General features: G+C 42.5%; 1 protein-coding gene across 2 annotated transcripts in view; it reads right to left on the bottom strand.

Moving 5' to 3' along the window:
* Window positions 1-5,539: 5,539 nt before the first annotated feature.
* The window catches only part of LOC126176710 (histone demethylase UTY-like), a 64,787-nt gene continuing 44,520 nt past the window's right edge, over window positions 5,540-25,806 (bottom strand). The window contains exon 5 of one of the 2 annotated variants that reach the window (XM_049923880.1): window positions 5,540-6,943. In XM_049923880.1, the coding sequence (XP_049779837.1) occupies window positions 6,865-6,943 (79 nt within the window). In that variant the 3' untranslated portion in view covers window positions 5,540-6,864. Of the gene's footprint in view, window positions 6,944-20,063; window positions 20,243-25,806 lie in introns of those variants that run through there. The other variant, XM_049923888.1, reaches the window with a different exon arrangement.

Below are 25,806 nucleotides of genomic sequence, written 5' to 3'. Positions count from 1 at the left end.
TCACAATCCAAATTCATGTGGACTGTCATTTACAGGAGTCTCACAATAAATAGCAAGAGTAAAGCTCTAACTGCTATAGAAACCGAATTTAAAAACACAGACGTTACAAATGCTATCATTTGAAAAGAACTAGGACAAAGAAGGGTCGTTTCGGTGCAGGCCTTTCCGTGCTTCTGCTCCCTTTATTTAATCTCTTAACATAGTACCTGCTCTTTTATTTATGCAAAAATTAAGTTCAATTTTTAATTTTCTTGATAAGTGTAGTTATTCTAACACGAAAAAACTTAAATAAAAGTCACTCAGCAGTGAATACGGCTCAGGCATATAAACGAGATCATTTGTTTAGAGTTAAGGCACTATATGTCACGGTAGATCACTTATGTGAAGGAAACTTGCCGCTCTCCACGATTACGTTCATAACTAGCAAGAAATACACAAAATTTACACTTATTGCCCATATATTTTGTCAGAGTAAAACACGTTACGTGATGCTTTGAAGTCTCACATTCGTTCCTCCAGTCTATAGCAGCATGATAACGACATTCAAGGAGAAGGAATAGAAATACTATTCTGGCTAAACTGAGCAGAACTCGCCTGCCAGTGACGCTCTGAGGCCCAAGCCCACAGTGACAATTCAGCTTATTTTGCCAATACAATTTGAACACATTTTTGAAAGAACGGTGGAATGTTTTGGGAAATGATTTACCTAAAAGTAAGAAGCAGATTATACAAACATTTGACGTATCTTTGAATAATGTTCGAAATCATATGAGATGCTTATGTGTTCATGTCGTAATGAGATTTCTGAACGAAATTGTACCAGACTTCAAGTGCTCTTTAAAATTCTAAGTTTCTAAGTTAAATACTGAACTGTTAATTCTCAACTGACGCCTCATTTGCTATACATAATTTAGCAAATAATTCAAAGGCGCATCAAATTTTTCTCTGATGTATTCTATTTCCTACTTTTAGACAAATCATTTTACAAACGAATTTACCGTTTTCCAATGCTTTTTTATTTTCTACTTTTGTTGAGAATGCATGAAATATATGTCAATATCGATCTGTATTATATTATTATTAAGAAAGTATATATTCAAGAGGAAGCAGAGACGTTTCAATGCTGCAACGTTCGTGAAATATATCAATTTTCCTCAAATCTCTAAGTTTTTCTTAATTATCCTGATTACTTTCAGACAATTAAATCCCTTTTCGCAAAACTAGGCCTCTCGCTAGACACTTTGATCCCTCGTTTGTTCATTTCCTAGTTTTCGTTTGGCTATGAAAATTCGGATACAAATTTTCCTTCAAACTACTACTTAAATTTTGCTTAATTAACCTGACTATTTTTCCAAAGAAAGATTTTATTACTTGAAAAAAGACATCACGCTGGTCGATTTGACGACCCAACTGTCCATTTCCCACTATTCATTTGGCTATCAAATTCGGACAAAAATTCATTGTGCAATTCTCGGGGAGTCTTGTTTTCGCTTCGCTCCGTAGGCAAGTTAAAATTTGTTATCTCTAAAATAATCTTCAGACTGTTGAGAGGTTTGGCTCACTATGAGATAAGCCGGTCAATGCCCCTGCGGTAGAAACTTCAAGGTCGGTTCACGCAGATGTAACAGATACAGCGTCGCACGCGGAACGGTAACTTCCCCGACAGCAGATTCTCATTGGCGTACAGTTTGAGCCACGCCACGGCGCACTATCAAGAATACCGCGAAGTGCTGAGTAGTGTTAAATTTTGCGGGGGCGTTAAAACTAAATTTTACAATTAAGATAGAAACAAGGGCTGCCTCTATGAACCACAGATGGACCTTGCCGAGGTGAAGCAGCTTGCGTACCTCAACTCAGGTAGCCGAACCGTAGAGGCAACTACAGTGGAGTGGTATCTAAAATGGCTCTGAGCACTATGGGACTTAACATCTGTGGTCATCAGTCCCCTAGAACTTAGAACTACTTAAACCTAACTAACCTAAGGACATCACACACATCCATGCCCGAGGCAGGATTCGAACCTGCGACCGTAGCAGTCGCGCGGTTCCGGACTGAGCGCCTAGAACCGCTAGACCACCGCGGCCGGCGGAGTGGTATCTGTAGAGAGGTCAAACACGTGGTTTCTGAAGAGGGCAAGAGTCTTCTCCGAAGTTGCAGGAGGAGGAGATCAGTGTTTAAAGTCCCGTCGACAACGAGGTCATTCGAGACAGAGCACAAGCTCGGATTAGGGAAGGATGGGGAAGGAAATCGGCCGTGCCCTTTCACAGGGACCATCCCGGCATTTGCCTGAAGCGATTTAGGGAAATCACGGAAAACCTAAATCAGAATGGCCGGACGCGGGTTTGAACCGTCGTCCTCCCGAGTCCAAGTCCAGTGTGCTAACCACTGCGCCATCTCGCTCGGTATACCGAAGTTGCAGGGGCAACTTGTGGATGATTGACTGATCTAGCCTTGTAACATCAGCCAAAGCGGTGTTGCTGATTGCGAACGATTGAAAACGAGGGGAAACTACAAACGTTACTTTTCCCAAGTGTATGCAGCTCTACTGCATGGTTAAATGATGATGGCATAATCTTGGGTAAAACATTCCGAAGGTAAAATAGGTCACCATTCGGTTATCCGCGTAGGAAGGACGTCGCCATCAGGAGAAACAAAACAGACATCTATGGGTCGGAGCGGGGAATGTCAGATTGCTTCATCGGGCACGTAGGACTGTGGGAAACGTGAAGGACGCAGAGGATCAAATCGGTAAAAAAAGACAAGGCCTAGCAGAAAGCCTTTGGTATTATAGAAGATACTGGATTTAAATGATGAAAGAAAAATCTATAAAAATGCAGCAAATGGAACAGGCGAAAGGGAATACAGACGTCTAAAAAATAAAACTGTCAGAAGGTGCAAAACTGCTAAGCAGAATGGCTAGAGGGCAAATGCAAGGCATTTATAATTAAAAGAAAGATACATTCCGCCTACAGAAAAATCTTAGAGGCTTTTGGAGAAAAAAGAAGCAGCTGCATGAATATCAAGAGCTCCGATGAAAAACCAGCATGAAGCAAAGAAGAGAACGCTGAATAGTGGAAGGGGTACGTAGAGGAGCAGTACAAGGACAATAAATTTGAAGGCAGTAATATAGGAAGAGAAAACGAAGTAGATGAAGATTAGATGGGAGATACTGGCTATTAATCGCTTTAATTCTAGAAGGCTACTGGTAATACTTGTAACATATCAAACTCATAAATTAAAAGAGAATCAGCAAGATGGAGAACTCTGGATATTCGCCCATCCACCGAAGCAACAAGCTGGAGGTGCTGTCTTCCACTGAAACCGAAACTAAGCCAGTATTACTCACTTCGCCTGTCGGGAAACCTGCTGTGTCCTGTGCCTGTGTTATGAGTAAGCGAACGCAAAATGGTAGGGCGCTGTTAATCGTTGGCATTTCAAACGTACGGCAAATAGCGGTACCCCCTTCGAGAAATAGCACGAAGCCGGAAGCACTCAGCGTGTTGAGTAGGCTAATCCGGCAGCTACTGAGGGAACAGGGGTGCAACCAATTGCAGATTGTGATACATGTTGGAATAAACAGTGTGTGTCGCTCTGGAATCCATCTCATACTTGATTCATTCCAGCGACTAGCAGAGACGGTTGACAGTTGAGTAAACTAACTCTACTCACGGAGTAGCAACGAAGCTTATGATCTGCAGCATTGTTCCGAGAACAGACCGTGGCCCCGTGCTTCTGAGTAGAATGGAAGGCTTGACCCAGAGCCTGTGAAGTTTTTGTAACAAGCTAGGCTGTGTCTTTCTAGACTTGCGCCACAGAATTCAGAAGAGTAGGGACCCCCTAGAAAGGTTAGGTGCGCAGATAACTATCACTGTAGGAAACCCAGAAGCATCAGTGTAAGATCCAAAGAAATGCGCCAGACAAGTGAGACTATTAAAGTCCTAGTGTTTAACAGCCGAAGCATTCGCAACAAAATGCCACAGTTTGTAGCGCTCCTAAAAAGCAGTGAAGCCCACATAATAATCGAAGCTACTTAAAACATGAAGATGACAGTACTAAGATTTTTGGGGAAAATTTAAGAGTGTACCGAAAGGTCGGGCGAGACGGAAATTGAAGCTGTATGCGAGATTGTTTGGACAAGGCTCAGTACCAAGTGTGGGCATAAAATTATAGTTGGATCCTTCTATCGAACACTAAAATCACCTCCTGATATAACCGAAAAATTTAGAGAAAACCTCAGTTCTCCAGTCCATAATTTCCTCAATCATACTGTAATCATCAGTAGAGACGTTAATCATATAATAATCTACTGGGATAATTACAGTTTTGTTAGTGGTGAGCGTGATAAGACACCCTGTGAGACGTTACTAAATCCTTTTCCTGAAAATTACCTAAAACAGATAATTTGGAACCCCATTCATGATGGAAATATATTAAATTTAATGGCAACACACACACACACACACACACACACACACACACACACCTAACCTCTTTCCACATCGAAATCGCCACCAATGACCATGAGGCAGTTTTAGCAACAATGATTACCAAAGTAAAAACCGGAATTGAAACAAACGGAAAGCTTTATATGGTCAGAAAACTATACGAAGAAGTAGTTGTGTCATATCTGAAACCATTACTTCAGAAAAGAAGCTAGTAGAGGAAAAATGGCTCACAGTTGACCATGTACTGGATAGATTTGTCCCCCACAGTTCATGATGACAGGAACTCTCCTTGACATATAGGATTTGTAAAGAAACTTCTAAAGGAACAGAGACCACTGCATAACAGGTATAAAAAGAGGGTAAGCCTATAGATACAGAGATGCTGACTGAAAGCATTTGGCTGTCAAGAGAGCAATGAGTGAATCCTTCAATGACTACAGTAGCAAATACTGTAAAAAGATATTTCACAAAACCCAAAGAAATTCTGGTCTTCAGTGTTCCTTTGCAAAGGAAAACATCGGTGTATTGTCCCACTTTAATTCTCGTGCCACTGAAAATGCAACTGAAACAGATATTGGTTCAAATGGTTCAAATGGCTCTGAGCACTATGGGACTTAACAGCTGTGGTCATCAGTCCCCCAGAACGTAGAACTACTTAAACCTAACTAACCTAAGGACATCACACACATCCATGCCCGAGGCGGGATTCGAACCTGCGATCGTAGCAGTCGCGCGGTTCCGGACTGCGCGCCTAGAACCGCGAGACCACCGCGGCCGGCACAGATATTGGTGTCAGCAGCGTTGAGAAACAGCTGAAATCGTTAAAACTGAACAAATACGCACGGCCGATGGACCCCTATCAGATTCTACACCCAATTTGCGGATGAGGTGGTCCCTATGTTAACAATAATCCATCGTGGATCTCTCGAACAAAAAACTGTGCCCAGTAATTGGAGGAAAGTAAAGATCTCACACGCCTATAAAAAGGGCAGCAGAACTGATCCACAAAATTACTATTCAATATACCTGACATCCATTTGTTGTAGAATCCTATAACATATTCTGAGCTCAAACATAATGATGTATCTTTAACAGAATGATCTCCTCCATGCCAGTCAGCATGGATTCCGAAAACATCGATCTTGTGAAATTCGACACTCAGTTTTCTCACATGACACATTAAAGGCATGGATCAAGGCCATCGGGTAGATGCGGTATTGTCTCGATTTCCGAAAAAGCATTTCATTCGGTACCAATCAACAGTACAATCTTATGGGGGTATCAAGCGAAACTTGTGACTGGATCGAGGGTCTTCTGATAGGGAGGGTGTACAATTTTGTGAATAAAACCACACAGATCACTCACTTTTTTCTTTATTTACCGCAATGGCTACTATCATCATCAGATATCTGCAATTAAGACGAAATGAGTATAAAGAGACAGGTGTTTATTACACAACAACAAGGTAACGAACGATAAGACATTAAAAATTTAGAAAGTATTTTTAAAGGTATACTCACCAACAAGCTTAGAACTTGTAAAAGAAGGTTCTGTGCAGTATTAAAAACTATGCCTAATCGGCAGGAGGTTCTGTGCAGTATTAAAAACTATGCCTAATCGGGGCGTCAGCTAACAGCTTGCTGTAGATATTTTATAAAGATTTAGTCGACAGGTGGTGCCAGTGTTGAGGAAGTTGACTTGAAAATTATTTAATTTTATTATTTAGATATTTGTTCGCCTTTTTATACTTATAAAAATCAGATCGTCTTTAAAACATTAACATTCAAAGTCAAATTATACAACACGATTTAAATACGTGTAATTCCATACTTGACATATTATCTATTCAGATGGCACCACTAACGAAAGTGTTCATTACATCTGCTACTCACTAATATCCGTATAACAGCAGCATGAACTTAAGTATTACACATACTTTTTACATAAATATGATGCAGCAATTATAAACGTAGTACTTGCTGTTATAATTACGCGCGTCTAACACATAAAAAGTCACACTCATAACTTACGGAGAGATATAACCGCCACTTGACTATATGATATGGTGTGCCTGCCCTGTAAACTTGCCGCACGTGGTAGTCCCTCGGGCGTGGGTGTGTGTGTGTTGTCCTTAGCATAAGTTAGTTTAAGTTAGATCAAGTAGTGCATAAGATAAGGGACCGACGACCTCAGCAATTTCGTCCCATAAGACCTTACCACAAATTTCAAAATTTTCCTGTCAACTAAAATTGATAAACAATATATTAAAATCTGTACATTTATAAAGCATATTACAAAGAATAAAACAATCCGATTATTCAGTCAAAATATTTTGGAAGGCTGCTCCATCTTGCTGAAGCAGCAGCAACTTGCTTCCTAGGTACGTCGTTCGGCGTGCACTAACGGGAGCTCCGCCGGCTCAGAAGACGCGAGTCGACGTGTGGCTCGTAGTCCAAACATTCTGTGACGGCCTAGTGTTAAATTGCAAAAATTGTGACCTGAAAACAAATAAGTATGAGCGTATAGGAAATAAAATTTTAAGTAGAGTTTATTTTTCATTAAATTCGATCCAGTATGGCTAACACGACCAAAAAAACCCGCGAAGTTGCCAAAAACGGTTTTACATAAACAAGTAAAAAACTGTTAATTGAAAAAGTTGTAGGGTTTGAAAAGATGTACTGACTGCTTAATTATAAGTATCGATTGATTTGTTGCGTTTCGAGACTTATCGAAAAATCGTTAAAATCTCGTTAACACACACGTCAAAAGTCTCGTAACGTTCACGTTCCGATACTTGCTGTTTATTGTTAAGTTATATAGTTCGCGGTAAGTTAGGACGGCCCTACAGTAATGGTTCTAGGGGTACTTCTTTCGCGAAGAGTTTTGATACCATGCTATTAAATAATTTTTGTTGTTCTTGTGGTCTTCAGTCCGGAGACTGGTTTGATACAGCTCTCCATGCTACTCTATCCTGTGCAAGCTTCTTCATCTCCCAGTACCTACTGCAACCTACGTCCTTCTGAATCTGCTTAGCGTATTCATCTCTTGGTCTCCCTCTATGATTTTTACCCTCCACACTGCCCTCCAATGCTACATTTGTGATCCCTTGATGCCTCAGAACATGTCCTACAAACCGGTCCCTTGTTCTTGTCAAGTTGTGCCGCAAACTCCTCTTCTCCCCAATTCTGTTCAATACCTCCTCATTAGTTATGTGATCTACCAATCTAATCTTCAGCATTCTTCTGTAGCACCACATTTCGAAATCTTCTATTCTCTTCTTCTCTGAACTATTTATCACCCATGTTACACTTCCATACATGGCTACACTCCAGACAAATACTTTCAGAAACGACTTCCTGACACTTAAATCTATACCCAATGTTAACAAATTTCTCTTCTTCAGAAACGCTTTTCTTGCCATTGCCAGTCTACATTTTATATCCTCTCTACTTCGACCATCATCAGTTATTTTGCTCCCCAAATAGCAAAACTCCTTTACTACTTTAAGTGTCTCATTTCCTAATCTAATTCCCTCAGCATCACCCGACTTAATTGGAATACATTCCATTATCCTCATTTTGCTTTTGTTGATGTTCATCTTATATCCTCCTTTCAAGACACTGTTCATTCCATTCAACTGCTCTTCCAAGTCCTTTGCTGTCTCTGACAGAATTACAATGTCATCGGCGAACCTCAAAGTTTTTATTTCTTCTCCATGGATTTTAATACCTACTCCGAATTTTTCTTTTGTTTCCTTTACTGCTTGCTCAATATACAGATTGAATAACATCGCTGACAGGATACAGCCCTGTCTCACTTCCTTCCCAACCGCTGCTTCCCTTTCATGCCCCTCGACTCTTATAACTGCCATCTGGTTTCTGTACAAATTGTAAATAGCCTTTCGCTCTCTGTATTTTACCCCTGCCATCTTTAGAATTTGAAAGAGAGTATTCCAGTCAACATTGTCAAAAGTTTTCTCTAAGTCTACAAATGCTAGAAATGTAGGTTTGCCTTTCCTTAATCTTTCTTCTAAGGTAAGTCGCAAGGTCAGTATTGCCTCATGTGTTCCAACATTTCTACGGAATCCAAACTGATCTTCCCCGAGGTCGGCTTCTATCAGTTTTTCCATTCGTCTGTAAAGAATTCGCGATAGTATTTTGCAGCTGTGGCTTATTAAACTGATTGTTCGGTAATTTTCACATCTGTCAACACCTGCTTTCTTTGGGATTGGAATTATTATATTCTTCTTTAAGTCTGAGGGTATTTCGCCTGTCTGATACATCTTGCTCACCAGATGGTAGAGTTTTGTCAGGACTGGCTCTCCCAAGGCCGTCAGTAGTTCTAATGGAATGTTGTCTACTCCGGGGGCCTTGTTTCGACTCAGGTCTTTCAGTGCTCTGTCAAACTCTTCACGCAGTATCGTATCTCCCATTTCGTCTTCATCTACATTCTCTTCCATTTCCAGAATTTTGTCCTCAAATACGTCGCCCTTGTATACACCCTCTATATACTCCTTCCACCTTTCTGCTTTCCCTTCTTTGCTTAGAACTGGGTTTCCATCTGAGCTCTTGATATTCATGCAAGTGGTTCTCCTTTCCCCAAAGGTCTCTTTGATTATACTGTAGGCAGTATCTATCTTACCCCTAGTGAGATAAGCCTCTACATCCTTATATTTGTCCTCTAGCCATCCCTGCTTAGCCATTTTGCACTTCCTGTCGATCTCATTTTTGAGACGTTTGTATTCCTTTTTGCCTGCTTCATTTAGTGCATTTTTATATTTTCTCCTTCCATCAGTTAAATTCAATATTTCTTCTGTTACCCAAGGATTTCTACTAGCCCTCGTCTTTTTATCTACTTGATCCTCTGCTGCCTTCACTACTTCATCCCTCAGAGCTACCCATTTTTCTTCTACTGTACTTCTTTCCCCCATTTGTGACAATTGTTCCCTAATGTTCTCCCTGAAACTGTGTACAACCTCTGGTTTAGTCAGTTTGTCCAGAGCCCATCTCCTAAATTCCCACCTTTTAGCAGCTTCTTCAGTTTTAATCTACAGCTCACAACCAATAGATTGTGGTCAGAGTCCACATCTGCCCCTGGAAATGTCTTACAATTTCATACCTGGTTCCTAAATCTCTGTCTTACCATTATATAATCTATCTGATACCTTCTAGTATTTCCAGGATTCTTCTATGTGTACAACCTTCTTTTATGATTCTTGAACCAAGTGTTAGCTATGATTAAGTTATGCTCTGTGCAAAATTCTACCACGCGGCTTCCTCTTTCATTTCTTTCCCCCAATCCATATTCACCTACTATGTTTCCTTCTCTCGAATTCCAGTCACCCATGACTATTAAATATTCGTCTCCCTTCACTACCTGAATAATTTCTTTTATCTCATCATACATATCATCAATTTCTTCATCATCTGCAGAGCTAGTTGGCATATAAACTTGTACTAATGTAGTAGGTGTGAGCTTCGTGTCTACCTTGGCCACAATAATGCGTTCACTATGCTGTTTGTAGTAGCTTACCCGCACTCCAATTTTCCTATTCATTATTAAAGCTACTCCTGCATTACCCCTATTTGATTTTGTATTTATAACCCTGTATTCACCTGATCAAAAGTCTTGTTCCTCCTGCCACCGAACTTCACTAATTCCTCCCCCACCTATCCATTTCCCTTGTTAAGTTTTCTAACCTATTTTTACGATTATATTAATTTTAAGGATCAAAAAAGAATTCGAAAAAATTACACATTTTTTGGGTGTGCTTTTTAGTTATCTACCTCAATTAATATTTTATGAAAGTAATTTTTAAAGAAAGAAATTGCTGACGTTTTTTACGAATAAAAAAGGTTTTGCGACCTTCTGGAGCCAAGACAACTTTCAAGAAAATCTTGTGGATGCAATTAACATTTTACAGCGCTGCGCTAGATGGAGGTTAATACTGAGTACTTATATTTGCAAGGAATAAATACTAGCACATGTTTAACTGCATTTTTGCGCGCGCTAACTCTGGAAAGTACGAAATACTGATCAGCACACTATGAAATTAAAATATATGGTAAGTATTAATTTTTTGAAACACAACGATCTAGGATTCGGGGATAGTTTTAAAAAAGTTATTCAAAGCATGATTTTTTCTTGCACGAGTAACTTCTACACGGTTATTTACTATATCAAAATTCCTTACACATATTTTTCGTTACTTTACTCCACTGCAAAACTCTACACAATCGTATAATCTATTGCTGTACATTGTTGCAGTAATACGTTCGCAGAACATTTATGTAGGGAATTTAATATAGGAAATATCTTTGCCGGAGTTTTTCGTGTAGCAAATATAACATTCATGTTTATCTCGTCACGCTACCTTCCAGAAGCTGAGCCATCAAACATTATGAAGGCGCGGGCCATTTAAAATCAGTTTTCAGAGCGAACGCACGCCGATTCCCGTTCTCTGTCTGCCACAGCTGGCATCAAAAATGGTTCAAATGGCTCTGAGCACTATGGGACCTTAACATCTGAGGTCATCAGTCCCCAACCTAGAATTACTTAAACCTAACTAACCTAAGGACATCACACACATCCATGTCCGAGGCAGGATTCGAACCTGCGACCGTAGCGGTTGCGCGGTTTCAGACAGAAGCGCCTAGAACCGCTCAGCCACACCGGCCGGCGCAGCTGGCATCCTCCGTGTTTGTATGCTTCACTTGAATACTCAATTACTAATACTAAAAATACATATACTAGCATTTTTTTGTTGAAAATGTAAGTATTCAATATTAACCTCCGTCAAACGTATCTCTGTAAAATGTTAACCGCCTGCATTAGATTTTTTAAATTAAAATACAGTTATGTTAGTTCCAGAAGGTAGCAGACCTTTTTTTGTAATCGTGAAAAAATGTCAGCCATTCCTCTTTCCAAGTTATGTTCGTAAAACAAAATGTGAGACAGTTGGTTAAAAAGCACTACAACAAAAGTGCAAGTTTTTCATAGTCATTTATAGTTCTTATAACTTATAAAATCGTAAAAATTATTTAACAGCATTCTAGCACAACTCTTTGCGAAAGAAGTATGCATGAAAACCGCTGCGGTAGGGCCATCCGCTGAGAAGATCAAGCCAATTATCGACAAGAGCTTATAAAGAAGTCAATATACCTAAAATATAACATTTTTTAATTTTTTCAAACGGGTACTTTTATCACTTACCGTGGGCTATAATTAACAGTAAGTAGCAAGTATGGGAACCCGAACTTTAACGAGATTTTTAACGTGAATGATAACAGATTTTTAACGGTTTTTCACAAATACGTCCCGAAACGTAACAAATCAACCGATAATTCTAATTCAGCAATCGATAAATTTTTTAAAGTCCTAAACTTCCACATTTGACACTGTTTGATCGGAGTTGCAGTTTTTTTGCTTATTTAAGAAAAAATATGTATTTGCCACTTTGCGGATTTTTTGGCCATGTTAGGTATCCTGGATCAAGTTTCATGAAATGGAAACTATGAAGTTTAATTTCCTAAATGCTCATACTTTTTTGTTTTTAGATACTAATTTTTGCAATCATTTCTCCATAAAGTTTGAATTGTCATCAACAAGAGAGCACGTAACAATCAGCATACGTCACACTATCAGTTCAGAATAATGTCAATAAGTAAAAAAAATTAGTAAGCGATCTAGACGGTTTTATTCACGAAATATACACAATCATTGGAGACTCATACAGGAAATTCACTTCCAGTATCAATAAGAAAACGCAGCAAGTTATTGCGGACGGAGAGCCATCACAAATGTAGAAGTAACTTAACTGGGCTCCTGTACCATTCGTGTTGTTTATTAACGACCTTGCCGACAACCTCAGATTTTTTGCAGATGGTGCAGTTATCTGTAGTGAAGTACAATGAATGAAACCCGTCTTTCATTCCTGTCATCTATTGCCCATTGGCTACAGATGCCTCGGCGCTGGTTTTGGACAGCGCCATTTTGCCGTCTTCTATATACACTCCTGGAAATTGAAATAAGAACACCGTGAATTCATTGTCCCAGGAAGGGGAAACTTTATTGACACATTCCTGGGGTCAGATACATCACATGATCACACTGACAGAACCACAGGCACATAGACACAGGCAACAGAGCATGCACAATCTCGGCACTAGTACAGTGTATATCCACCTTTCGCAGCAATGCAGGCTGCTATTCACCCATGGAGACGATCGTAGAGATGCTGGATGTAGTCCTGTGGAACGGCTTGCCATGCCATTTCCACCTGGCGCCTCAGTTGGACCAGCGTTCGTGCTGGACGTGCAGACCGCGTGAGACGACGCTTCATCCAGTCCCAAACATGCTCAATGGGGGACAGATCCGGAGATCTTGCTGGCCAGGGTAGTTGACTTACACCTTCTAGAGCACGTTGGGTGGCATGGGATACATGCGGACGTGCATTGTCCTGTTGGAACAGCAAGTTCCCTTGCCGGTCTAGGAATGGTAGAACGATGGGTTCGATGACGGTTTGGATGTACCGTGCACTATTCAGTGTCCCCTCGACGATCACCAGTGGTGTACGGCCAGTGTAGGAGATCGCTCCCCACACCATGATGCCGGGTGTTGGCCCTGTGTGCCTCGGTCGTATGCAGTCCTGATTGTGGCGCTCACCTGCACGGCGCCAAACACGCATACGACCATCATTGGCACCAAGGCAGAAGCGACTCTCATCGCTGAAGACGACACGTCTCCATTCGTCCCTCCATTCACGCCTGTCGCGACACCACTGGAGACGGACTGCACGATGTTGGGGCGTGAGCGGAAGACGGCCTAACGGCGTGCGGTACCGTAGCCCAGCTTCATGGAGACGGTTGCGAATGGTCCTCGCCGATACCCCAGGAGCAACAGTGTCCCTAATTTGCTGGGAAGTGGCGGTGCGGTCCCCTACGGCACTGCGTAGGATCCTGCGGTCTTGGCGTGCATCCGTGCGTCGCTGCGGTCCGGTCCCAGGTCGACGGGCACGTGCACCTTCCGCCGACCACTGGCGACAACATCGATGTACTGTGGAGACCTCACGCCCCACGTGTTGAGCAATTCGGCGGTACGTCCACCCGGCCTCCCGCATGCCCACTATACGCCCTCGCTCAAAGTCCGTCAACTGCACATACGGTTCACGTCCACGCTGTCGCGGCATGCTACCAGTGTTAAAGACTGCTATGGAGCTCCGTATGCCACGGCAAACTGGCTGACACTGACGGCGGCGGTGCACAAATGCTGCGCAGCTAGCGCCATTCGACGGCCAACACCGCGGTTCCTGGTGTGTCCGCTGTGCCGTGCGTGTGATCATTGCTTGTACAGCCCTCTCGCAGTGTCCGGAGCAAGTATGGTGGGTCTGACACACCGGTGTCAATGTGTTCTTTTTTCCATTTCCAGGAGTGTACTTTAACCATGGCGACACGCGAACAGTCTACAGACTTAGCGTTTCGATAATGCTAACACTCTTGGCCCGAAAGCCAATGAACTTGCCCTTTTGGATGTCAGATAAATGGCACCGTTTCCGCATTTCAACGACTGCACTGTTTTTCACTGACTCGACAACAGGACCTTGTCTAGAATGGCGATGCAGGATTCCTGCATTCGCTCTCTTACGTTCATTTCCTGAAAACGGAACTACTTTTGACCTTTTTGCTAGAAAGTCTCATCTGCAGTAAAAAAATAATGACAGCATACTTGGAAAGTTTGGGTTTGCCAATGAGAAAGAGCGCTTACAAGATACTTGTGTTGCGCATATTGACAAAATGCTTAAACACACATAATATCGGGTTGGATCTTAAAAAAATCTGCACCAATATTTATTCATATCTTGATATGAATGTAATGCAAGAATAGGCAAGTTGCTTACAAGAACCGGCTTTAAATGTTGACTCTATGAACACACTACTGTAGAATATTATTCTGCAAACTTTTAAATTACAATTTAGATCTGTGGACCAAACGTGGCTAATTTTCATAAGTGACATGTTAAGGTGTTTAACTATAGACTCATGACTGTAATCCATGAGACGTCAGGATTCTCTAAAAGTCTGACCCCTTGGAAGTAATAGAAGGTACTCCTTCAGAGAGGATTACGGCAGAAAAAGAACCTAAAAGCAACGAACCTCGACTTACCTTGTTCCACTGAATTGAGTTACAACAAAAATTTGGTGAAGCTGCGAAGCGGTTTTTATTTTGACAAAAAAATGAAGCACCAGGAAGGGGAAGAGCATTCGAAATGACACTTCACTATTTGAGGTAGTATGTGATGTTACGTCAGCGATCACAGCAGCGTGTCAAATTTACGAAGAACTTTGCAGTTTGAGACCACTCATCAGCATGACCTTGTTACCGTCCACCCCCCCCCCCCCCCCCTCTGACCTCACCTGGATGCATGCACGCATTCGGTTGAGAAGGGACACATAAAGCCGTTGTATCCTCTACTGAGGCAGACTGGTCCCACACACGTTGTATCTGGAATAGATGTTGGGATCTTATTGGGCACGGGAATCTCAAAATCACGCAAACAGTTTATCAGGGTACGTGTCACCTGTGGACGTGCGATGTCTTGCTGGAAAATGGCACCACGGTACTGTTGTATGAGAGAGAACACGCAAGGACACAGGATATCCGTGACGAACCGTTGTGCCGTGACAGTTTCCTCAGTCTCTGGCGGCCGTTGCCAGAAGTCATACCCGATATGCTCCCCACACCATGTCACCAGCTGTTCCGATAGATCCACGGTGACACCCCTTTCAAACTATTAGGTGCTGATAATGCTGTCCCACACGAGAACGCTGCATCTCGTGTCCTTGAAAATGATCATTCAACATCTAACACATTTCACGCCCCTTATATACGCCCGCAGACATGGGGACAAAACCAAGCAAAAACAACACTAATGCACTCTGGTGGCCGTTCTACCTGTCAACTGAAGTGTTATTTTCGAAATGGACAAAAAAAAATATTATCATGGGGAGGGAAACACACAGTCATCTGACTGCAGTACGGTTGACTTTTAATTTCAACGACATTTAGTGGAAAAAAGGAAATGATATTAAAGTGATTTACGGAAAAAATTAAATTTGGATAGCCGCAACGGATCTGACCCCCTGCCCTCCTGAATACGTGTCCAATGTCTTAATGACTGCACCACTTCGTTCATTATCGATCAAAGCAGGAGAGGATTTAATTTCGTTTGATAATTGCATCGCGTCAGCTCAAGGCAGCAGGAATAGGCGTGTCAGCAGCTCGCAAATGGAACACGCTCCCACGAAGCGCGACACCCGGCCTGGCCCCGTTGTTCCTCTTACTCGTGTATCTCTGTCCAGATCATGTTTCGAGACGTGCGATGTATTCTCACGACCGCCAAACGGAGACGGGGTACACAACATCAATGCTCCTTCTCTTGACAAATGTAAAATGTTGGCATCTAATCAATGTTATTTTATTGAATACCGATTGTCGTTCTCTTTCAGTTAATCTTCGAAAACTGTTACTAACTTCTTGCTGTGTGTCTTCATATACTTGCGCTGTGGTTTTTCTATCAGTACGTCGGTAAACTCAATAATTATCATTTGTATACGCGTTATTAACTGTGTATTATCATTTACAGACATTTTGCATATTATATTCGACGCCGTCCTCATATGTTAATTCCACAAAAGCATTTGTATGTACAACATTTCGTACTAGTCAACGATAACAGAACGTAACGCATCTCCATAAAGACATTCAAAAGAAGCTGTCACTTGGTTAACTCCAGACATACAAACGATCAGCTGAAAAGTAATGGCCAAGCAAACGCCGAACTAGCAGCTATTTTGTCTTCAGTGAAAATAATGACGTAATGCGATAAACTAAGACTCATTTCCAGATGTGATTTGAGCATGTGTAAGGTGTTCCGCAATTTTCTTTGCACTATTACAGGAAAATCCTCCTCGTGCGGTACACAACTGTGAGCAAATTACACAACAGTTTCACTGCTTGCTGCCTGTTCTGTAGTAGAAACTGGTTTACGGTTTGGCAGGACTCAAATTGGAAGCAGCAAAGCAGCTGGAAACGACCGTTATTCTACAAGTTTAACATAAACTCGTAACAACTGCAGCGTGCCTTCGCAAAATATAAGCTTCACCCGGGTTCCCGGGTTCGATTCCCGGCGGGGTCAGGGATTTTCTCTGCCTCGTGATGACTGGATGTTGTGTGATGTCCTTGGGTTAGTTAGGTTTAAGTAGTTCTAAGTTCGATGGGACTGATGACCATAGATATTAAGTCCCATAGTGCTCAGAGCCATTTGAACAATTATAAGCTTCAGGAACAAATGTATTACCTCCGGGGTATGTAAAAGAGTCACCTACATGAAAACTGAGTGGGCAACAGTTTAATCTTCATTGAATTATTCTGAACAACGTAGCCAACGTATTCCCGAGTTGTCTTTCTTCTTACTAATCAATAATAATTAAGATTTCATCGATTTCTGCACTTCATTTCTAAACACTGCTTTTATAATGCACGAAAGCGAAATAATGTGATGGATACCAAGTAGCACATGACTTAATTGTTAGTGTAGTCAAATTGTTAGTTTATCAATATGCTGTTGAGTGCAACAGACACCACTTTCCTTTTTAAATGAAGCCTGGTAACCGTTTCACGTCACGGTGTAATTTCGCATTGTTTACGGCAACTCCTTGTACCGTGTGAAAACCAGTGGTCGTAAACCTGGCGCAAGTACGAGGGTAAGTCAATTACTATCCGCAATTTACTTATATTTTTGTTTATTTTGGTAGTACTGTTGTTTTACGTTGGTGGCGCATGCTTTGTTTATTTGTTGTTATACCTTAGCAATTTTCAAGCTGCTACGTTAGTTTCGCTATCGCTGCCGTGTTGTTAATCCGCTGTCTATTTGCACCAAATAAGAGCAACGTTCAGTGGTCGGTTTTTTTTTTGTGGTCGAAAGGTGTTTCAGGGGCCGAAATTTATCGAAGACTTTCGGTACAGTACGGAAGCAGTGTTTTGCCACAACGGACAGTCTACGAATGGATTGAAAAAACCGCAATGGTCGCACAAGTGTTACACACGATGAAGGAGGCGGACGACCGTTTCCGCCACAAATGAAGAAACCATTGAGCGTTCACGTGAAATGATTCTCTTAGACGGACGATTAACTATTGACGAAGTGGCACACGTCTGCAAATTAGTCACGGTTCTGCCTACGAAATCATCCACCACTGACTTGGGTTTCATAAAGTTTGTGCAAGATGGGTCCCAAAACAACTCACACAGTTGCCTAAACAAACGCGCTTGGACATCTGCAAAAAACATTTGGATCGCTATGGTAATGAAGGGGACAACTTCTTAGACAGGGTCATTACTGATGACGAAACATGGCTCCTCAATTACGAACCGGAGAGTAAATGGCAGAGTATGGAATGGAAACGTCCAAATTCGCCGTGCAAGAAAAAGTTCCAGATCCAGCCGTCCGCAGGAAAAATGATGCTTACAGATTTTTGGGGCGCACAAGGTCCAGTACTGCAACATTATGGGGAAAGGGGCACAACAATAAACAGCGAACGTTACAGTGAGATGTTTACTGTCAAGCTAAGGCCTGCAATTCGAAGAAAACGCCGAGGATTGCTGTCAAAATGTGTTGTTTTGTTGCACGACAATGCCCGTCACATACTGCTGCCCACACTGGTGAAACGCTCCGGAAACTCAAATTTGAAGTAGAGGTAAGGTGCCTAATATGAGACACACTTTTATAAACCCATTTGAAAGACCTAAAAGTAAGTTCAATTGTGTTTTTTATGATGGTAATAATATCTTGCATTATTTAATTTTATCCTAAAATTATCGTATTTGCAATAATAAACAATCGTTCAGCGTAGTTATTAAATCTTTACAAACTAGCCATTTCATAGAAATGAGATCAAGGTTTCCTAACATGAGACAGTAATAATATTTCGCTTTAATTATTTTATTACAGCATAATGACATATGAATATACAATTTTTACATGTTCATTCATTTCTGTTATCCTTCACTCATTTCACACTACTTAGGTTTATATTTACGACATCCGGGGCAAACAAAATTGTCTTCTGTGACACCGCCATCTTAATGAGCCCAGCGATAACATTTCGTGCACTGTGCCCATTTCTCCCCGTGTTTGTCTTCAGAAAAGCGCCCAGTACAGAACAGGCACTCTACGTCATCGTCATCACTGCTGTCTGAATCCCCACTGTCATCAAGATGGACATTGGATGCCGAGTCACTAGACGATTCTTCTGCTTTAGGTCTACGATTTGAAGATTTTCATCTCTTCTCCCCAAATAACTTTCTGGCTGCTTTCTTGGCTTCAGCCTCTGATTTCTTCTGTTTAGATTCTTACAATTGCTTCACACTGCAATTGCAGCAGAGCACGAGTGCGATGTTGACCTATTTGACTATCTCCAGGTGGTTTTGCGATGTGTGGGAGAAGTCTGATGTCTGCCAGGCTGACAGCTTGACCATCACCATCAGTAGCTTCATTTTCGTTTGTGGCATCTCTTTCTTGAAGAGCGTCAGCACAGCGATGAATTGAAAATTCATGTTCCCTAAAGATGTTCGTTGCATGGGGTGAGACCTGTTTTTCTGAAGGTATTCACAGATGCTTCCATTGTTGCTGCTCGGTTGTAAGCTGCCCCCAAATAACCTGTCTATTAATAATGGGGTGATAACACGATCTGGGTTACTTGCCAACCACGTTTCTATCTCTTGGGCATAGTAGGTTTTCTAAGGCCTCATAAATCCGACGTCAAGTGGCTGATTTTATGCGTTGAGTGAGGTGGCAAACATACAATATGAACATTGTTTTCACGTGCATTATCTAACACATCGAGATTCTTTGTGTGGGAATAATGCCCATCAAGAATCAAAATGGCAAGGTCATTGGAAGATGACTTCAGATGACTCACAAAATGATCAGACCACAGAGTAAAAATGTGAGTTTGTATCCAGCCACTTGGATGACAAGCTGTAATTGATCATGCAGGTGCACCGTCCATCAATTCCTGCTTCATATTCTTCCTCGGAAAGACGATTAGTGGTGGAACATAGGAGCCAGCTGCGTTCATACACGTTACAACTGTGATGAGATTTCCCCTTTCTGCTGAAGTCAAGGCAGCAACTTGTCTCTTCCCCTTCATAGTAATAACCTTTCTGTGTTTGTGCTGCACAGACGTCACCCCAGTTTCGTCAACATTGAAGACTCGATGCGGGTTATGGTTGACTTTAGATAGCACAGATTCGTAAATATCAAAAAATCTCCCCACATTTTCTGGAGTGAAAGCTTTCACTCTTGCTGCTGCAAGGCCCTGAGGAGTTCTCATTGATAAAATGGGGTGTCTCTTAAGGAAAGCTCGGAGCCATTTCTTTCCTGCTGAAGCCTTTTCTGAATTGAAGGGATTCTTCAGCCTATTCCTGACAGCTAACTGAAAGGCCACGCTTCGTATGTCCTTACATTTAAGAGCATAAAATAGCTATTCCATTGCAAGGCAGTATTTCACTAGTTCATCTTCCAGTTGAGATGAGAGAATAGGCCTTTCGCCAAGATTAACACCAACCAGCTTCTCGGGTGTACGAGTTTTATCCTTCACATACCTTTCCAAACTACGTTTTGGTACAGAAGAAACTTTTGAGGCTTTTAAGTATCCCATCTCGCCATTTTTCACACATGTAATGGCACGAACCATGTTGTCTTTATACCACGTTTTCCTTTTATGTATCAATGCCACCTACAAAGAATAAATACAATAATCAGACATACCTCTTAAAGGACCTCAACTTCTATGATTTCATTTGTTAGATTATTTTTTATAAGTACTGTGAACGGAGTACTTTGAATATGGAATAATATTGATCAACTTCTGAGTAAAATACTGCCTTGAAAGAAAGTTCCAGAAAACATTCCAATTTCTGATCATAAGACTAGTCAAAGTAATCCCTGTTTGTGATAATTTAATCGAATTAAAATAAACGCAAAATTTTACTACAATAAATGATAAAAAATTGTTATCTCATGATAGTATTGAGTAAATTACATATAACAAATCGTGAGAGAACGAGTTCCCCCAATATGCGATAGGTATCTTAATATGCGAGACTGTCGCGTATTTGGATCACCATACTATCGCATATTAGGAATTTCGCCGTCTTACACAAAGAATCACCCATTTGCTAACAACGTTCGTTGGAAAATGAACCTAATTGTCAATAATTATAGGTAATACCGTCACAAATAACAACAGTAAAAGAGCGCAGTAATTTCCACTCACCTTTAAGCTGAAATATTGTCTTAACACCGATGTCGCAAAAACTGCAAACACAAGAAATATTGTATCAACCTCTACGTATTGCGTCCGGCTCAACTATGGCGTCCTACTCGCTGTCGTCGTCGTCGTCTGGTACGCAATAGACGTGTTTCAGAAACTCTCCACCGGAGAGCAATCCCTGTCTCATATTAGGGAACTATCGCATAATAGGCACCTTTCCTCTACCGGATCATCCTCCGTAATGTCTCGATCTTGCCCTTTCCGACTATCACTTGTTTGGTCCACTCAAAGAGGCATTAAGGGGCCGTCGATTTGCCTCGGACGAAGCAGTGAAAGAAGCGGGGCAATTCATGGCTCGCAGCTCAACCGAGAACCTTCTCTTATGAGGGCTCAGGAAGTTTGTACAACGACGGACTAAGTGCGTTGAAACGCAAGGAGATTATGTCGAAAAATGATGTTCTTGTAAGTTTCCTATTTGATTACAATAAAATTTTATAATTACGTTGCGGATAATAATAGACTTACCCTCGTAAATATCCAAAAACATAAGCTTGCATTTACAGATATACGTTTTAGTGCAATATCAGAATTCTTCAAAATTTCAAACTGGAAGTGAGCTAATTTGGAACTAACAAATAAGTGTATGTAAAGAACAAGAACACAAGTTCTTCCTGATGTCAGCGGTTTGAGTGTAATGCTAAAATCGTGAGAAACGAGTCATCATAACAGGGATAAATAATTATAAGGATAGTAGGATAAACTGCGTATTGGCATAAGGGATAAAATACACGAATCATACATAATAGGAGACCATCACATAAAGGCCAAAACGTGTGAGACTCCTTTTAGTCGCCTCTTACGACAGCAAGAATACCTCGGGCCTATTCTCACCCCCAGACCCGCAGGGGGATATTTGCAATTGCGAATACATTTTGTGGCCGGCCGCGGTGGTCTAGCGGTGATGGCGCTGCAGTTCGGAACCGCGGGACTGCTACGGTCGCAGGTTCGAATCCTGCCTCGGGCATGGGCGTGTGTGTTGTCCTTAGGTTAGTTAGGTTTAAGTAGTTCTAAGTTCTAGGGGACTTATGACCTAAGATGTTGAGTCCCATAGTGCTCAGAGCCATTTGAATACATTTTGTGTATCTCATTCTGGCTTTATTGTTGATGCGCGCGGTTACAAATAAGTTCGCTACATAAAATAAATTTTCTCAACATTGGTGATACACAGATAACTCCTCATAAGTCTAAACAAATATTCAATATGTTAGTTAAATTTATATGCAGCCATATATGACGTAATATGCACCAAGCGTAAAATCATAGTGACCCCTGGTTTTCATTGCAAACTTTTCAAATTTCGTGTAGTGTGTTACTGAAACGCAAAATATCGCAATAACTACGACCATTAACGAAATGATGGGCACATTACCATGCAGCTGACCTACAAAGCTGTAAGAACTCATAAATGGTTTTTTTATCGAATAGTTTTTATAAATTACTTTGAAAAAGACTGCAGGGCGTGCACTTCGATTCTGTGAGAGCAAAGCGTCGATCAACCGGCGTGCCGAAACCGGGCAAGAAATGTCTCACACATTCCGGCTCGCCGGGCCGCCCCGGTTCGCAACAGTCAGCGTCGCCACTCGGCTTCGATTGTGTTTTTCATTAGGTAAGACAAGGGTTTTTCCACGCTGGTTCAGACTGACTCGCGCTTGTATCCGCTACGCAGGTAACCCGGTCTCTTTCTCTGCGCTATCTATATATGGTGTCGCGACGACTAAACCATCCCGTGACAAAACACGCCGCTTTTTGTTTGCTATTCTCCATATTTTCTATTAATCCAACGCAGAAGGGTGGCAGACTGGTGAGCAACACTCATGAATCGGTTGAGTAAGAGTTTCTAAGCCACACTGTCCTTACAAATCTTAGCCTGGCATCTGCTTTTCCTGTTTGTTTTAGGTGGTCATTCCACTTTAAATCACTCCAGATAGATACTGCAGTTAACTTTTCCAGTATTTGTAATCAGACGAGTAATCGTACAGGATTGGATCTCCTTGCCTATTAAGGCGCAATACTTTACATTTATTTACATCCAAGGTCAACTGCCAGGCCCTATACCAGTCCTCGTGCCTCTTCAGCATTTTCTCTCTTGAGTGTCAGTGACTGAAGCTGGATGAGCATCTGGGTCATTATTTGCTCTTGTGCTATTTCTCTTTAGATCCCCCCCCCCTCTCCCTGTGTGTGTGTGTGTGTGTGTGTGTGTGTGTGTGTGTGATGCTTGGCACTAGACGATAAGAAGGATCCCCTCCACTTCCGCTTGCACGGAATAATGGTAGAGAACGAGCAGAAAACCAGCCAAGTTCGCATGGGAAGCACAAACAAGAGGTGCAGGCAGAACAATGGGCCTGGTGTGCCGTGTGCCGGGGGCCGACTCTTCCTTCCCGATGGACCGCTGCCAGGCGCCCAGGCGGCGGCACGTGGCTCTCGGGACGCCACGGAATGCGCCTCAGCGTCGCCTTCCGCAGCTAATAACGCGCCCCTGTGCACCGATGTTTACCGCGACGCCGGGAGCAGGCGCACGCACGCACTGAACAGGCGGCTTGAAAAGTCTCATTACGCTCCACCTCTTTGTGTACTATATGCTGTTTCTGGCTGCAGGTGATACTCGTTCGTGAAGAACGAAAATGGACATTGAAACTCGCTATGCTACCGGAAATGGAGATCGACAATGGCAAGAAAAGCATTTATGAAAAAGAGACATTTCTTAACATCGAATGTATTAGGTTGGTGCATAAGTTCTTAGCGTTTTTGTTTTGGATGTTGGTATTCCGGTTGCTATGGGTTTATTTATCGATTGCCATTTCCTTGTTTGTAGCTCACAGTTGCTACTTTGTCACTGGGAGATAGTGAGTGGAGCCTTGGACGCTAGAAAATGGATCATCGAGTGGAGAAATCGGAATATTTCCGAAATTTCCTTCTGTTTGAGTTGAGGAGAGGGGTGACACAGCGGAGGCAGCTGGAAACATTTGCGCCGTGTATGCTGATAATGGCATTGCAGAGAGCGCGACAAGAAAATGGTTTCTTCTTTTTAAGGAGGATCATTTTGACGTTAGTGATCCTCCACACCCAGCAAGACTTTCGGGGTTTCATGAAGATCGTTTAAACGCATTAATCTACAATGATCAGCTTCAGTGTACTCGATACCTGGCAAATGTAATGAAGTGTGGTTTTCCCACCCTCGTGCGACATTTGCGCACAGTGAGGAAGGTTCAAAAATCGGACATATGGGTACAGAATGCTGTAGGCCAAAATCACAAACATCAGTGGGTGGCCATATGTGCATCTTGTCATCAACTGGCTCGTGAACATCACCGCCAATTCCTATCCTGTAGCGTTACTGGTGACGAGAAACGATGTCTTTAGGCTAACATAAGGAAAAGAATGGTCGAGTCAAAACAAAGCATCGACTCCCCGTACGGGGACCAGTGCCCATCCACAAAATATGATGTGCATCTGGTGGAACAGCCAGGGTGTGGTGTACTACGAATTGCTTGCCCGAGGTGTAACTATGACTGGTGATATTTATTGTCAACAAGTGAGAAGACTGCATCAGGAGCGAGCAAGTGACAGCTTTCCTGGACCCGTCACACTAAGGGATGGACAGTGTACAGAACATACAAACTCTGAAGGGCACTGAGACAGTCGGAGCAGATGACGCAATTTTAAAGTCTGTGTCGCCGGATGTACTGTGTGGCCTGATATAGGGTGAAAAGCTCTGCTGTGAATATCGAGCAGTGTTCTGGAAGCCGATACCGAAAAACGTCGGTGCCAATGACGAAGGGACACCCGACATCACGGTCAGTCCGACGTAACAGAGAAGAGGAACGTGCCCCATAAAAGGGGTCATCGAAGAAGGGAGGCATAGGATGGGTGGCCACGCATGGCAGACAAACGGCATGCATATCTGCTGAGGAGAAAGTCACGGCGGTATGACAGCGACAGTTGGGCAGCTTCTACTTACAGACACTCAACTGGGCTAGTGTAAAAGGCGCCAGCGGCCAAAAGGATGCCACGACGGTAGCTTGTATTGAGACGGCGCAAGAGGGGCGGACGTGCAGATGCATAAACGAAACACCTATAGTCTAGTTTCGAACGGACAAGGGACAGGTACAAATGGAGGAGGGTGGTCCGACCTGCTCCCAAGAAAGTACCACTGAGGACACGTAGGACATTAGGGGATCGCATACAGTGGGCGGCCAGATAAGACACTTGGGAGGGCCAAGAGAATTTTCTATCGAGCACGAGCCCCATGAATTTCGTAGTTTCTACTAACGGAAGAGCAACGGGCCCAAGATGTAAAGACGGTGGAAGAAACCAACTGCGCCGCCAGAAATTCATACAAGCGGTTTTGTCAGTGGAAAAACGAAAGCTACTGTCGATGCTTGGTGAGTAAAGACGATCCAGAAATCGTTGAAGATGTCTCTCAAGGATCCAAGTCCGTGGAGAACTGCGATGGATGCCGAAATCATCAACGAAAAGAGAGCCGGAGATGCCCGGCGGGAGACAGGCCATTATAGAGTGAATGGCAATAGCAACGACGACGACGCTCAGAACGGATCCCTGAGGCACCCCGTTTTCCTAGATAAAGCTGTCCGATTAGGCACAACCCACACGTACCTTGAAAACTCGGTCTGTTAAAAATTGCTGAAGGAAATGGGGCATGCGGCCATGGAAGTACCACATGTAGAGGGTACAGAGGATACCAGTCTTCCAGCAGGTGTCGTATGCTTTCTCCGAGAAACACGGCCACCCTCTGGTATTTCAGCGGAAAACCATGTATGACATGGGTGGACTATGGGACGAGATGAACGGCGCGTCGAAATCCACATTGTGCAGTGGTTAGTAAGTTGTGAGAATCGAGCCGGCATACCGGCCACACATGAATCATATGCTCCATAACCTTGCAAAGGAACTGGTGAGAGTAATGGGGCGGTAGCTAGAAGGAATGTGTTCGTCCTTACTGGAATTAG

The sequence above is a fragment of the Schistocerca cancellata genome, chromosome 1 (genome assembly GCF_023864275.1).
Source record: "Schistocerca cancellata isolate TAMUIC-IGC-003103 chromosome 1, iqSchCanc2.1, whole genome shotgun sequence".
Lineage (NCBI taxonomy): Eukaryota > Metazoa > Arthropoda > Insecta > Orthoptera > Acrididae > Schistocerca > Schistocerca cancellata.
The sequence above is the reverse complement of the archived record's forward strand: the minus strand, read 5'-3'. Positions and strand labels throughout refer to the sequence as shown.